Raw genomic sequence first — 16,805 nt, forward strand, 5'->3', positions numbered from 1 at the left:
TCTTGTATATGGCGTAAGGAGGTGGTCCAGTTTCATTTTTTTGCATGTGTCAGTCCAATTTTCCCAGCACCATTTATTGACTAGACTATCTTTACCCCAATGTAAATTCTTGCTTCCCTTGTCATAGGCTAAAAACATGGAACGCTTCATGAATTTGCATGTCATCCTTGCGCATGGGCCATGCTAATCTTCTCTGTATTGTTCCAATTTTAGTATATGTGCTGCCGAAGCGAGCACTCTTAACTGTTTCTTTATCGATGTTTACTTGGTTTGCTATGCTTCTCACAGTCAACTGACGATTTTGACGCACAGTTCGACAAATGTTTGCATGTTTTCATCAGTTCTGCTCGTTACTGTCCACCCTGACCTCTCTTCATCAGTGATGTATTCTCTCCCCTCAGAAAAACGTTTAATCCATTTGTATACTGCCGCTTTCTTCACTGCATTATACCCATAAACTTGGACTAATATGTCCCTGATTCACTTTTACTCTTGCCAAGTTTAACAAGAAATTTGACATTTGTTCGTTGCCCTAATTCAAGCTCAGACGTTCTTGTGACAGCACACAAAAACACACAACAATAATGAACCCACTCAGCAAGACACTGCCACATGTCCACCTGAACACAGCTGTGAGACACTGACATACCAAGATTATGAAACCTGACTGAGCTGTTGGTACATTGTTGCCAATGTAAGCACAAGGTAGCAAGTTCATGAACTCAATTGTCAGACCTTGTATAATCTTTTATGATTCTGGCATTCGCTCTTATAGTCATAATATGATATGTTTCACTATTCTTTAGCAAGCAGCTTAAAGGATTCTGCCATAATGCTTTTCCTAAGAGCTAACGATTATTTGCTTGTCTGGTAAAAGCAGTTTTGGCCTCTCTGCTTGCACTAATGTGTGATGGACAGAATTGCAAAGTCAAGAGCTGGTCAGAGATGAACCAGACTTTAGAGGTCAAGATGATGATTATCTCTAGTATTAAAGGTGAAAACAAAAACAAAATAAGAAAAACCTCAAGGTTTAGAGATGTCTAACCATCTTATTAATGATGAAGCCAGGTCTTCAGTTTCTCCCAGTACATTATTCATTATTTCATATGAAACTACTTCAAGTGAGCAAAGTGTATATTCTATATAGACTAAAACACCTACATTCATTAGGCCAAAATAATATTGTCAAGGGATTTTGAGGTGTTGAAATATCTACATAGAAACTATATGTCAAAGTTCTAACAGTACTTTGATGAATATTGTTGCCCTTATCTAAAAAGCACAATGTCCTTCTCAATTTTCACACATAATGTGATTTTCCATGATATCCTGTGACCAGTCATAGACTTAGATATCCTAGGCATTTAGCATCTGTGTTCAGAAAAGTAGAACCTGAGCACGCTTGGCTCAAATACTTAGCTATTTTTCCACTGTTTAGTTTTTTAAAAAATATTGTGCATATATATGATGTTATATGTGGACGAACTAGTTCCAACTTCCTTTTATCTGGGAAATAGTAATACATGTGAGAGAAAGGGTTAGCTTGCCTGAAAAGGAAGTGACCAGTCATAACTGTGGTTATTGGTAACTTCTGCAACCTGGGGAGGTAAGGGGATGATTTGGGCTGATGATGGAGTGGGAAATGTTTTGGAAGGAAGCAAATAAACTTTTAGGTGGTTGAGAAACCCCAAGAGAATTTATATCATCTGGTTCAAAAGTTTCCTGAAACAAATGACAAAACTGATTAGCGGAAGTATTTTTAATTAGCTGAACTGAATCCAAAAGAAGGAATACAAGTCCAAGTCAACAGAGGAAGTTTATTGGACTTCCTATTTAAAACAGATGTTTCATCAGAACTCTAATTAACTTCTGAATGTGTTAATAACAGGACTAAATGCTGAAGCACTTTATTAAAATGAGAACCCTAAAAGCAAACATTATCTAGGCACTCTTACATCTAAAAGGTATACAGAATGTAGAACATTTTTGCAGGTGGATGAATTACTCTTGGGGCAGCAAGTACAAAGCTGGGTTTTGATAGCTGGAGGACAGGAAGAACAGCACAGCCCTAAGCTTGTGTCTTACCCCCCAGACAGAGCCCCTGGGGAGTAGGGAGCCATGGGACATGGGAAGTAGGCCATAATGAGTGAGCTAAATTAATGCAAAATCCAACTGGAAATGTTTTCTGTAACTTGGTGTGCAGTTTCTTTTGGATGAAGCAGCCCTCCCTTGCTGGTGCAAATTCCTGCGATACATTGAAATTTTGCTATGCTTTGTCTTTGGTGTGTGAACGTAGAGTCTATCTATTAAAGTGATCTGGTCTCATTTACCAGAGTAGATTTTTAAAATTCAGAACTCAAGTGTTCCCTTGCAGAGTATTTGGCAGAGCATAAACATATGCATTGCTTGGGAGGAAGGCATTGGCTTTCCAAGGAATAGTACATCTTTCCTACTCCAAAGCCAAGGAGCTCTCCTGAGAGGAATCAGAATTCTAATTTGTTGCCAGGTTACCACACTCTAGCACTTAAGAAACAGTCTCATGCAAATTTCTCCCCAGATCCTGTCTTGTGGATCTCAAGTCTTCTGGCTGGCTAGTGGTTTCGGTATACCACCCAAGGAGGATGAATAGTTAGTTCCAAAGTCAAGCGTAATGAGAAATAGATAATATGTTAAACTTTCTTTCTATGGAAGTTATCTAATAGCTAGTGTAACAAAAGAATGAATTGATAAGCCACATCATTTCATAATATATCATAATAACAAATAATATATTTAATAGGGTACCTGAAATTTCTTAAGGAAAAAACATCAATATAACATTTGAGAGAAATATATAGAAGAAAATGTCATTAAGTTCTTTTGGTAAACTGTTAATGTTAAAAATATATAAAAATCCAATATCCCCATGAATATATGCTGATTCAAGTTTAGAGCTTGTTTTGTTTCTTCCAATTAGAAAAAAAAAGGAAATTATGTTATTAGATGTCTGCACATCAGAAGGCCCCAAGTTGAAGTGCTTTGCTATTTTGGGTTTGCTTATAGAGGCGGTAATTAACGATGGCATTTGGTCTCAATCTGCCTGTTATATATTCTACAAATTACGAATGTCAGAAAAATTATTACAGAATTATACCTTATTTTGCTTAAGTCACTTTAGAGGCCTCAAATGACCTATAACTGGGTCTTAGTCTGAGATGAAGACAGAGTAGGAGATGGAATAAGTTTTGCTCACTGACTTTGTGACTTCAATACAATTTATAACATTATTTTATTGTACTAAATCATGAAAAAAAAGAGACCTGGGAACCCTGCCTCTTTTTTTTTTTAACACAAATAATGGCATTGATCCCCAAATAATTTTTCTTTGCTGGCCACTGTTGACTCCATATACATCAGATAGTTTTGCTGTGTAATGAGTCATTTCAAAATGTAATGGCTTAAAACAACGTTTTTTTAAATTTATTTCTCAGAATTTTGTGTATTGTTTATAGATTTGGGAAAAACAGAAAATAAGCATAGATTTAATAAATATGATTAATAAGTTTCAATTAATAGAGAGCCACTATCATATAGATATTGTCTCAATATCTCTAGAAACAAGATAAAATATGCCTCCATGTATAAAACAAAATAACTTGAGCTAAAATTATTTATGCCTTTAAATAGTGTTTATAAACATAAACACCGTCTTTTATTATTAAAGTAGAATAAATTCTATTTGACATTGTCAAGTATTTTTGAGACATACTTTTTAATAACATAATCTGATTAATATGATTAGTATGTATACCATGCATGGTACCAGTTTGCTAATTTAAATACTTGTATAATAATGAAATGTAATGGTCCAACCAAGACATTGTTTCTTCTATGTATGGACCCTTTTGCCATATGTATTTTCACCAAATGCTAATTTTGAAAAGCTATTATTATTATGGAGATTACAAAATGCTAGGATTAAGAGAAGGCAACTCTAGGAATTTAGAGGTTTGCACACTCAAGGTGGGAGAAGGTATTGTAGTAACACAAAATATTAGCCCACAAGAGATGTTAGGGATGATCTCTAATACTCTTATTTTGTTGTGAGGAAACAAAGAAACAAGCATTTTGAATTACATCTACAATAAGGACAATTCTGGATTGCACTCTTTTAAATTTGTGTTTTCTATGCTTTCTTAAGGGAGAAAAATAGAGAAGCTGCTTTAATTCTATTAGTGAGATTTGAGACCTATGTATTTTCACTTTTTGAAAACTACAGAAATTTTTAAAAAGAAAAAGAGTTGAGTGGGAAATAGCATCTTCATTGTAGACCATGATTTGTTTTTTTAGACTATGATTTTTAACTACACAATATTTTAATTAGTGTTTTTAATTTTTGTCTGAAGATTTTGCTATATTTTTAGGCATTGAAAAAATATGAAGCCAGACCAATTTTCCCATTAAAAAAAAAATGAGGTAATGATTTTTAAGGGTTTCTAGTATAGTGATAAAACCATATGTATTTCTTAAAAGCTTTACAAAAACTTCATATTTAATATTATTAAATGTATACAAGATTTATGTATTTCATTTTACTTTACTTTCTTACCTGTTTTAGCCTAAGTTCAACTTGGAAAGTCTAAGGAAGGAATGGAAATATCTCCACCTAGTGGTCAGCATAAAGTAAAGTTAATGAAACCAAATTAAGAAACATTTTGTTTTTGATAGATCACTCACTGTACATAATTAGCTTGAATCTATATGTCTATGACATACTATGCTTTAATTAATGTTTATTTAGATTTTAATAACCTAAGTAAAAATAAAATGTAAATAATACTTTAAGTTGAAGTGAAAACATAGATGGAAATTTCCTCATGCTATTGTTAAACCTTTAAGTTATTTTCTACACTTAGAACATTGCCATGTGTTGACAGGGAAGTAATACATTTTTAAGGTAGAGAAACCATTTGAGGCTTAGTTATTTCTTTCCTCAGCTCTTAATAACCTCAGCAATCACAGGACTGTCTCATTTTGCCCACTGATGGAGTTTCATGCCTAGCACAGTGATGGGTGCGTGTTTGGGCCTCAATGAATAATCCTTGACAGGATGAAAACAAATGATAAATGAAGGCATAAAGATTAAGATAAGAGTGAAATTAATTGATAACTATAAATATTACACACCCATATGTGGCTGGTAGTGTTCTAAATACTACTCCAATCTGTTTTTTATTTATTTTTATGACTGAATTTAGATTTAAAAGCATACACAGAATGATGCAAAAAAGAAGCAGTTGGAGACAAAAGTGAGTCATCTGTTTATTGACTTTGTAAGAATATTTCCTTATTAAAACTGAGATTCACACATTAAAAAATTAAAAGTATGTGAATATTGTTCAGAACAGGAAGAGTATAGAGGGAGAGTTATTTGTAGGAAATAATCTGTTTGCCCACTATGGGGCTTGTAGACAGTAATTACTGTGTTTGTGTTCAGTTCTTTCCTTGAGTAAAATAAATCTAATATTGTTAGAATATTAGACATGGTTTCTAAAAAACTTTAAGAATTTTGGAGGTAAAGCACATGTGCCAATATAAAGAGGATACCCAAGAATAGTAGAGAACTGCAGAAGAAGCTATTGGGCTCATGTACCTGTTTTTGCTTGTTTTGTGGTTTAACATCTATGATGTGGTATTGATCCTCGCATAAACTGCTGATTTTTCAGTTTAATTGAAAATGCTGTATCTTTCTTCTCTTTGTAGAAAGCATCATCATTCACCAGTTACGTATGAACTCCAGATGAAATGGTAAACCAAGCACATACTGGGTGTGTGTACTTCCTCTGAACCCTGTTGAAGGATAGTATTTCTGCAGCCCTCCATCATCACTAAGGTCCTCCATGCTACTGATCACTACTGGAAATAGTTTCCTACTTACAGTGAAATTTTTTTGAGGATGTATTGTAAAAGCTGACAATGGAGTTGCTGATAATATGAAAATAGGTAGCAAGAGCAATTCAATCCTTATGTCAAAAGAAATTTCCTTCTGCAAAGCTTTCAGGTCCATGGGCACATGCTATGTAACTTATTTTTATAATACACTTTGTAATGTGATTTTTTTCCCCCTAAAGTGTTTCCTTTTTCATAGTCTATGGCACATATATTTGTAGAATCCATGGTCAGTTCTTCAAAATATTGGTATTGGTGCATTCAAAACAGTAACCTCTAATTAATTATTTTATCAATTTGTTATTTCTGAAGAAAAGAAAGTACAACACTACATTTCCTGGGGTAAATTCAAGACATAAAATTGAGACAGGAGATTCTGGAAGAGGTTTTATTATTGCTTGTACCATGTTGTGATTCTGATGATGGGTCAACACTAACAAATAAAGTTTTGATTTAAAGTTCAATTGTAAATACTTAAAGCCAGTTTCTAAAGTTGCTCTTTCTATCAATAGCTCTGTGCCAAGAACTCTGGGTGAATTGATTTCATTTGGGACAAATTAATAAAAGATGAGATGTATGAGTTTAACCTGTAAGGATTATAGGAACAGCTTCAACTGACAGTTCAATTAAATTTCTGTTTTCATTATTTACTTATATGTACAGGACTTACATACAATAGGATATCAAGAATATTTCTCACAATCTACCTAAATGAAAGCCTGAAAATAAAAACTGAACTAGATAAAAGTATCAACATCCTTTTTAAAATGATAAGAGAAATCCCAAGACAGATAACTTTTTTTTTTCTTGATAGATAGCACTTGGACAGGTTTTCAGAACCACATATAGACTGGAGAATATATTCTTTAAAGATAAGAAGCACACACATTACTCAAATCTCAGTGTCAGAGCTGCTGTTGAATTTAGATTTATGTGAAAATGTGCATCTAAAGTGTACTTGAAACCCTAATAAGTTTTTTTAAAAGACCTTGTTAATGTAGACATGTTTTCAGTAAGTTCTTTAAAGATAAATGAAGATTTGACACATTGGTTTCTGAACACAGAAATCATATACCATGTATTTCATCTGAGATTAAAGAAAGTATGCTTCTGAGTGTCACGAGGATAACTAAAAACCACACAAATAATACTGTTGGCCCATTTCTCCAGTTCTACAGGTTGTACACAGGGGACTCCATATTGGGTCTCTGGAATAGAAAAATGTATGTTGGATTTCTCCTCTATGTAACTTTATAAGGTTTTAAGGTATACCTTGTGGAATTAGCAAACCATATTCAGTAGGTATTACAAATTAAATAACTGTATTTTATGTAAAATTAGTTTTGATTTTTGTAAGTAAAAGAAATGCTACAGTAGGCTTGTCCTAGCTTGAATGATTGTGAATGCATCACATAACCTGCAGGGCTTTTGATTACAGATTGAGAAAACTAGAGTGTATATGTGTGAAGATTAAAAAAAATGTTATGGATTTTGTTTTCTGCATCGTTTCTGAACTATAATGACATTTTCAATTAGAAAAGGGTTTTATATAGTGTTGTTATATTTTTTCACTCACAGTGCAGTTCTCTATTTGCCAATGTTTATACTTCTGATGGCAAAAATATTCTGATATATCACAGATTAGCATTTGAAGTAAATAACTTTTTTTCAACTTATGAGGATTTTATTACACTAATAGTGAAAAGTCTAGAAAATAAGGCTTTAAAAACATCTTGACTTTAAAATATTAGAAGTAATTTACATGTATTTCGGTCTAAAGTTTTCTTTTCTCCTGAATTTATAATGAACTTTGGTACTTGCAATGCAGAGTAAGGATGATGGTGCAATCAGAATCATTTAGCTGGACACTGAGTTTTGCCCTGACCATGCTATGATTAATTCCTCTGTTTAAACCCAAATGGAGTCAGAGTGACAGATGAGTAAAATTAGTAAAAATTAATTTAAAATTTTTTTCAAATAAAATAGAATGTTAAAAACAGCAAACAGAAAACACCAAAGAGTTATGTCCTTATCTAATGAATAAACAAACAAGATCATAAGTAGTCAATATACCAATATCCACATCCAATTGAAAAAATTGCCCCCACGTGCAAACCTGGCACCATTCTAGGCTCACATAATTTCTATATCTTTCATTCTAAGTAAATCTCCAATCATACATATGAATGAGAATCAGTTTTGAATGGAATAATAATTTTTTGAAGTATAATCACAATTGGTATTTCCAGTTTAAGGCACAAACTAATCCATTATTTTACCCTTTTATTTTTGATATGTGTTTTTGAGGGTATCTTCTACAGAGATTTTTTTCAAGTATTTCATAAAACATTAGGGTTTGATGAAAATAGTGGGTAGAATAAATATTCCAAATGTTAGATGCCTGGAATGTTTACAAAATGTGAAGAATTAATTACATAGTAGGACAGCCATAAAAAAAAATTCATGGGTGGAATATCTAGATTAAGCATTAACAGAGACACCAATGCTATTGACATAATTCACAGCCTCTAAAAATCAGTGGCAGAGCAAGAGTAGGTGGTATATAAGACAATGTACTACAATGTACTATGTTTGTGTCCTTTCTCTTTATGCTATGGTTGAATTTTCCTTGAAATGAATAAAAAATAGAGCAAAAGTGGGATGTGTTCATGAATTTGATGAACAACGATTCTAAAAATAACAAAAATGCATAATAGAAGTTTAAAAAAAACGACTGGCACCTGAAGCATATATCCCCCTCTGGACCTCCAGTGCTACGCCTCTGCTAAAAATACTAATTAGAGGGCAAAGATGAAAAACAATAAAAATTGTAATAAATTCATATAAATTGGGAGAGTTTCATGGAATTAACTTTACTTAGTGACCATTACTATTTTGTTTTCTTAAACTTTCAGCATTTACACCATAACTACATGATGACAACCATGTTTGTTACATAAGGAAAATGCTGCAAAGTCATACGTTTGATTAGAAATGTTTATAGGTGCCATGATATGATATTTATTTTCTGGTGGGTTTTTTTTTGTTTGTAATTTTATTAAAGAACAGTGTGTTTTTCCAGGACCCATCAGCTCCCAAGTCAAGTAGTTTCAATCTAGTTGTGGAGGGCGCAACTCAGTGACCCATGTGGGGATCGAACCAGCAATCTTGGTGTTAGAGCACTGTGCTCTAACCAACTGAGCTAACTGGCCACCCGCTCTGGTGGGTTGTTTTTGGTTTATGTTATTTGGGTATTTTACCTTACCATTCACAGGTTTTGTTATTTTAACAGTGTAGATTTGTATTTATTTAATTGAGATTTTGTTTTAAAAATATCAGATGTTAGCTTCTCCAATATAAGAGGCTTACGATGTGATCAGATATTCTTAGAAGTCTTGCAGATATAATGGATTTTCAAAAGCACAAGAGTACTTTGAAAAATTTTGGAGTTACATTCTATTTTCACAGCATTTTCAGTTTTTCTCTCCTTTAAGTTTTATTAAGTACATGAGGTTTATTTTTCACCATAGCCAAGTGAATTTATGAATATGTACTTGTCTTTTATATGAATGTAATATCCTGCTTTCAGTTCATCACAGGTTATTGAAATTATTTAACCAATTAAGATGTTCTGTGTTATTTCCAAAGTCAACTTTGTTTATCAAAATCTTGCCAGAGTGAGAAAAATAACAATTGTGATATAAAAGCATTGTGCAATATTTTTTTCGAGTTGGAACATAATATTCATAAAATTAAAATCATTTTAAATGAGTATTCCACTTTACTTAAAATTGTTTGCTTTAAAATAGTTTTCACACCTGCACTTATATTTTGTCAAAAACACGGTGTTTTTCAATGTGAATAAGTAGAAGTGGTACAGCAGATCAGCCAAAATGAGAAATGCTTTTCCTCTGAGTTACATCATAGTTTGATTCTATAGGAAGATGAAAACTGCAAAGACACCAAGAGATGGAAACTAGTTACAACGTTCTCCTCACCCCTTTATCCTCACCAGAAGGCAATGTCAATCAACATTCAAATATTACTCTACTGCTTTCTGCTGTCAATCTAATTAGTAGAGCAAACAGTCTTGCAGTTTTGCCAGCATTCCACAGCCCAGCCTCTACAGAAGCAGTCAGGGAATGGTTTCAACAAAGTGGGATGGGGGTGATGGTGAGGTTGTGGTCTGACCACTTTCATTATCAGCCTTGTGCCAGAAATGGTGGTCCGTAGCCATAGCCAATTCTAACTTATTTTTGCCTTATTTGGGACACAGAAATGGGTTTCTCCTGTTTATTATTTAAAGATATACATATCAGAAAAGCAGGTATGAGGGATGTCAAAATGAAGATGTTTTCCTCAGGGAAGTTGCAGATATTAGCGATCTTGTACACAGGGCAGCTCTGTGGCCTCTCTTCTTAGAGGAGCAGTAGAGTCCTTCCTAGTGCTAGGTTTAAAAGCACTGGCCAGAAGTCATTGTCTGCTTTCTTCACAACTTCTCAGAAGTGGGGGGGTCTCAGGCTTTCCGCCAGATTTGCTCAAATGGATTTGTTCCCCTTGACCCCTGGGCTAGAATCACTAATGAGCAGCAGACTTTTCCCCTGGGTCCAGAGACTGCAGGAACTTCTCTGGGACCCATGATTGTTGGCAATAGGACACATTGTACCATGTTTTTGGTTTTTGAATGTCATTAAAATCTACTTCTGCCATTTGTATTTAATGAATCCCAAGGAAACTATGAAAGATGTAAACCCTGAAGCCTCCCTTTAATTGGGGCCACCCTCAGTGACTGCATGGTTCCACAGATAACAGTTGGATCCTAGTTCCCTGGAGTTGCCAGGTAATTTTTTTCTTTTCTTTTTTTTTTTTTTTTTAAGATAATCAGTCCTTTAGTTTCCCCGGCATTCTTCCCAGCATTTTTTTCAGAGATAAGCATCTCGAAGGAGAAAATTTTCCTTCTCTTCATAAGTCCATTTGTCCCATTTTGCCTCATATTGACAGGACTTGGTGCACAAAGCTATCTCCCCAGTTTGAATGTAAATTTCTTAAATGCAGGACTTGCATATTTCTCATAATGAATACAAGATACTGGATGTTTGCAAAAGGTAATATAATTCCTTCTAGAGAGAGGCCTTTTCCCACTCTTCTTCTAGCTTTCCTATCTTCTTTCCCCGTCTTCACAGACCTTTCCCATGACCATAATCACATTCTCACTTTTGGTCTTTTTGGCTCCCAGTCCATGTCTTTCTCTTCCTTGAGAATAAGGCATATGGTTAAGCAAAATGGCAGGGTGTTTTGTAGGCACTAATTATTGACTCCTAAACCCAAAGTGTTGCTCCTTCAGGAGTAGGATCTCAGCCAGGGTATTTTGTACCAAGTCTTCCTTACTAACCTGGATGCTTATTTTTCCTTTGCAGAAATCTTTGTGCCCACTGAAGGTTAAAACTATCTGGATTAAACAAGAAAAGACTCTCAATAATCACTGATTCTAAGGGAAGATATGCTCTCTGCCAAGACAAACAGCCCTCATTTTATCAGACCACCAGATGGTCTATGCTAACAAAAGAAGTGTGTTCAGTCATTTTCAATTCAAAGAGGCCAAGCACTGGTTCCCACAGGGAGCACTGGTACAAATGGGCTATATAACAAACTGAGTATCTCCCAGAAGTGGTGGGTATCAGAGATCTGTTTCCAGGGCAACTGGTAAGATCTTGCTTGAGACAAAGAACACTATCAGCCAGGGTATACAGTTTTGCAAATCATTAATAATAAGTGTAGTATAAGGTTCAACTTTCTCTACATCACTTTTTTATCCTATTCTCTCCTGGGTGGAGAACCACAGCATCACTCAGACCTTAGGACCCATTTTCTCAGTTTAGTTTTTGACATCATGAAGATGAGGTGTGGTACTTCTTGGACCTTCTATAATCCCTTGTGCATACATCTTATATAGCACTGATCTTAAATTTCAATTGTTTGTTGGCAAGTTGTCTCTCCCACTAAAGTGTGAATTCATTGATATTCAGTCAGGTTGATTCAACAAGATTTCCTGAATATCTTTTATGTCCAAGGCACTTTGTCAGAAGTTGGATATAGTAAATAAAAAGTCTCTCACCTTGAGAAACTTATACCTAGTAGGAAAGACAGATGTAAACAGATATTTTTCATTACTATGATAAGTGCAAGGATAGAGGTATGTGTAAATTGCCTTGAACTTAGAGAGCAGTTCTAAGCTCAGCCAAGAGAGCAAAGAGGTTCCTCAAATTGGCTACTGACCTGAATCTTGAAAGGTGAGTAGGAATTAACTAACAAGGCAGTTTCAGTGGAGGTGGAGTCTGACATTGGGGAGCAGTGGCTTGGTCAGTGGCTTGGATTAGGAATCTAAGACAGTGAGTGCAGGTTACTCTTCCCAGAAGATTCAGTGACAATAAAAGTAATGTTGTGGAATACATTGTCCCTCACAGTGTGCTAGTCAGAGGGAAGTGCTATGAGGTCTAGGTGTTTGTTGTTATAAATATTCAGTTCCATTGACTAAAAAAAGTGTTTCACTTCTTAGACTCAATAAAAGTTGGCATTCACATTTATGTCCCTTTTGTGAAAGTCATCTTTCAAGAAAATGTTGAACTTATTTTAAAGAAATGAATAACTTCATAGGTAGTAGTGACCCAAGTGTTTCAAAACACAAATAATGATGAAATTTACCCTCCACCCGACTTCCAATAATTTAACACTTGGAAAAACAGAAAAATATAAGTTCAACATATGTCTAAAAATAGTCCAAATATGATTTATAAGAGATTAATGTTTTCAAAGATCTACTTTCCTATATCTCTTGATGATTCTCATGGAGTAAAGAAAGTATTTTCCCTCTTTTGTCTCTTCCCTTTTAAAAATAATTGCACTATTATACGTGTAACAGATGTCAGTTTGCTGTCAACCAAGATATGGTAACGTCATATTTGAAGGAAAAACCTTATCTATAATTGATGGCACAATTGGAAAAATACATACCATAGGATATAATTGATTGAGATTAGAATTATATTCTTTATAATTTATAAAAGTCTCATTAGAATTATATTCTTTCATTTAAAGAAAAGGGTGAAATTATAAGAAATGAAACTTTGGTGTCATTGCTCTTTCCTCTAATGAGACTAACCATTTAAATGTCATGTTTGACTTGCATTTCTGATTACCAACTGTGGTCATTCATAAACTTGCAAAATCTTTCATCAGAACACCAGTGACCTCAGGCTTATTGGACAGTCTGTCAGTGTCAGAACAAAAAGGTTTTCTTAAATGCCTAACTGAAAAAGTTTAATAAATATGTATACCATATAAAAATCAGGAAAAGGTCAACTTTAAAAAAAGTAAATTTTCAAAATCAGTTTGAATTAATCTCTGATGTAATAAATACAAGAAATTAATTTTTTTTTAAAGATTGTTATTGGGGAATTGGGAGGATGGGAACAGCGCTGGGGAATTGGGGGAAGGGGAACAGACAAGTTGCTGTCGTTTTGTTCTTCAATCTAGTTGTGGAGGACGTTGCTTCACTGGCCCAAGTTGGCACCATCATTGCGCTCTTCCCTGGTGAGGCAGATCAATCGCCGGCTTCTGGACGGCTTCTGGACGGCCGCTCACGGCGGCTGCTGGCCGCTCACGCTGGCTGCTGGCTACACATGGTAGCCGATGGCAACCCACTGCAGCAGGGGCTGCAGCCTACGCCATTGCCGGCGACTCACGGCAGCCCAGCTCCAGGTTGAACTGTTGTTCAGCATCTTAGCTGTAGAGGGCAGTGTCACTGGCCCTCATATGTGGGATCCGAACCAGGGCCCTCTGGCTTCCCAAGCCAGTTCTTAACCATTATGCCACTCGGCTGGCCCAGAAATTAAATTTATTATACAAACTCTATATCACTATTTTCCTAAATATCATCTCAATTAAAAATGAATATTATTTAGTCCCATCAAAATTCTCTAAAGTAAGCAGCCATGATCAACTGAATAGGAAAAAAAAAATCTTTTTTCCCTATAGAAAGAAACAAAACAAAAATATTATCCAGTCACTGAAAACAATTCAAACCATTTCCAGTTCCTAAGAATTTTCTGTGAAATTCACACTGGTAAAAACCATGGCACATTTCTCAGCTCTCTTCAATTTTCTCAACATTGTTAAACTACACATGTGAATGAAATGGTTTGAATCTGGTTAGAAACTAGAGAACTAAAGCAGCACCAAATACTCAAAGGAGTCTAATAAGCAAATCTCCGTGCCATTTTGGCCAAAAGTAAAAAGACCAGTTTCAGTTTCCTCTTCTTAATTCCTTAAGTTACTCAGTTATTCAATTTTTTTTTTCTCAATGTTTCTGGTTACCTAGTTCAGTAGCTTGAAAATGGCAACTGAACTAAAAAAATAAAAATTTATTATAAAACTTCCCCTCCAAAAGTTATTTATATATACCTTTTCAGATAGTTGGGTTTGTATCTGCTCTATTATTTTGGATTTACTTTCATATTTAGGCTCAGGCATTCATCGCACACTTACTGTGTTGACCTGGTAGTCAGCATTAACGTCATTTAGCACATTTTTTTTTAAAAACAGAAATCAGTGAATGAACAATCATTTAAACAACACAAATGTTATCTAAATGTGTCATCAGTGCACGTGCGCACACACATCACTCCTAGCAACCAGTGTAAAAATGCATATGGTGATATCCATTGTGAGAACAATCACTCTCTTTTGTTGCCCCAGAAATGCTGAACATTTCCCTTTTAAAATTCCTACGAAAAACTACCTAAGAACTATCATAAAATAATGTATGACCAATGAAATCATAAAATTCTGAGTCCTCGAGCTAACGATGTGGAGGTAAAAAAAAAGTTAGCTGGGTAAAGTAGCATGCTGTGATGGCAGAGTACAGTAGAAGGAAAGGAACTGGAAAGACATCAAGAGATTTTGAAAAGTAATTTCATCCATTTCGCCTTCATCTGAAAATGTAAGTTTTAGACAAGAATCTAAGAAAGCTTTCAGCTTGAAAAGTTTGTTTCAGTCAAAATGGAATTCCTACTAAGAAAAAAGAAACAAGGAGTTAATCTTTGCTATGAACAAAAAGAAAAAGGAAGCAGATAAATACAACATAATCACTCAATCACTTAAAAAAAAAACAACCCCAAGGCAAAATAACTGTCCACACTTACGCAGAATGCTGGAATAGCAAATCACTTAAGGAACTATCACATTTAGTGGGTGTGATGATACAGGCAGGAATGGGGAGATAAAACTTGCCTTAATCTTTATACTTTTGCATGATGCCCAATATTGTTATATACATTTTTACTAACCAATAGAATTTAGCAAAATATAAGGAACCCATGCCTTCTCCATTAACTGTGATAGATGAATATTTTCCATTTGAGCCTGTAGTTGAATGTAAACTTGCATAGATCAAAACAAAATATAGACCTACCTGTATTACCATTGCTAAGAACATGAGAGATAATGAATGTCATATAAGAGCAAAACCAAGCAAGTTAGTTATCTACCAGATTAATACTCGATTGGCTCACATCTTGAGATTTGCAGTCATTTTGAAAATACATTTAATTATAAATTATGAGGCCCAAGCACTCTTTTCATTTCCGTTTTTTTGATTACCTTCCAAAAGTATGACTGCAGACAAAGCCTAAAAGAAAACTCTGGGTATTTGTTTTCAGATGATGTGACTTACTTTCTGGTCTGGATTTCAAAGATGTCAATATAATGTGGACTGTATATAATTTAAAAAAAAATTTACAAATATATGCTTATTACAGAAACTGGAAAATGTAGTAAAAGTGCAAAGAAGTTGAGAAAAAACATCATCTGGTCAATGGCGATTACCACTACTTCTTCGGAGGCTTCATACAACACTATACACCAATACTACCTTGGTGTCAAGATTCAGTCATTTTTTATATCACGAGTATTTCCTTCGGTCATTAAATACTTACTAGTTTTAAAGTGTCTTCATAGTTTCTTATTTTATAGTAATACCATAATTTGAGGGTTTTTTTGATTGTAAACTGTAGAAGAGCTACAGCTGATTACAAAAGACTTCTTACATCTGCACAAAAAAGAAACGACGCAGAAAACGTAAAAAGTAACATGAAGACCATTAATAGAAGATAGACAAGTGATATAATAGCTCAAGTTGAGGCAAAAAATGTTAACCAAGTCGCATGATTTGTTTTTACTTTAGGACCCAAAGAGTCACCCATCACGCATCTCACTTAAATGTTTGTATTTATACCTTGAATGGAGATTTATTTTAATTAGAGAAACTCGCGGTTTTATAACCTAAGGAAATACTCCAATCATACCAGGTTCAAGCACCCTTGGTGTGGTCTTTTAAATGCTACGATTCCGTTGAGAGAGGGCTTCGAGGTAAAACAAAAACCTGTCTGGCGCCGAAGCCACTAGAAAGACATCTTGGTCACCAGCTCCAGGGCTGACTAAGGTGGTAGGGGCCGGGCAGGTCGGACCTGCGACTTAGAACGGCCGTCCCCAGTATAACCGGAGCCGAAGACAAGTCTAGGTAAACAGAACTTCAGCGAAACAGAGCGCCGACGCACCAACGGCGCAAGCGCCCCGGCCTTTTCGCCCCCAAGGCCTGCGCATGCGCTATCGTAGCTTCTCGCTCTGGGGGTTGAGGCTCTCACTTTGTCGTCACAGGGCAGATGACCCTTGTGCGTCCGCCCTTTTCTTCCCCCTCGTGTCCAACCTCCCTTTTCCCCTCCCCTTGTCCCTCAGTCTTCTCCCTCCTCTCCCTCCCTCCGGCGTCCCCAGCCGATTCCAACTTCCGGTCAGCGGCAGTCTGGGGAAGAGTGTCCCGCCTC

General features: G+C 35.2%; 1 protein-coding gene across 8 annotated transcripts in view; it reads left to right on the forward strand.

The window, feature by feature from the left end:
* FILIP1 (filamin A interacting protein 1) overlaps positions 1-8,495 on the forward strand; it is a 199,021-nt gene extending 190,526 nt beyond the window's left edge. For 4 of the 8 annotated variants that reach the window (XM_019651593.1, XM_019651591.1, XM_019651590.1 and 1 more), the window contains 2 exons: positions 5,238-5,288; positions 5,743-8,495. In XM_019651593.1, the coding sequence (XP_019507138.1) occupies positions 5,238-5,288; positions 5,743-5,791 (100 nt within the window). In that variant the 3' untranslated portion in view covers positions 5,792-8,495. The remainder of the gene's footprint in view (positions 1-5,237; positions 5,289-5,742) is intronic. The other 4 variants (XM_019651595.1, XM_019651597.1, XM_019651594.1 and 1 more) reach the window with 1 other exon arrangement.
* The last annotated feature ends 8,310 nt before the right edge of the window (positions 8,496-16,805 follow it).

This window comes from Hipposideros armiger, unplaced genomic scaffold (assembly GCF_001890085.2).
Source record: "Hipposideros armiger isolate ML-2016 unplaced genomic scaffold, ASM189008v1 scaffold_162, whole genome shotgun sequence".
Taxonomy (NCBI): Eukaryota; Metazoa; Chordata; class Mammalia; order Chiroptera; family Hipposideridae; genus Hipposideros; species Hipposideros armiger.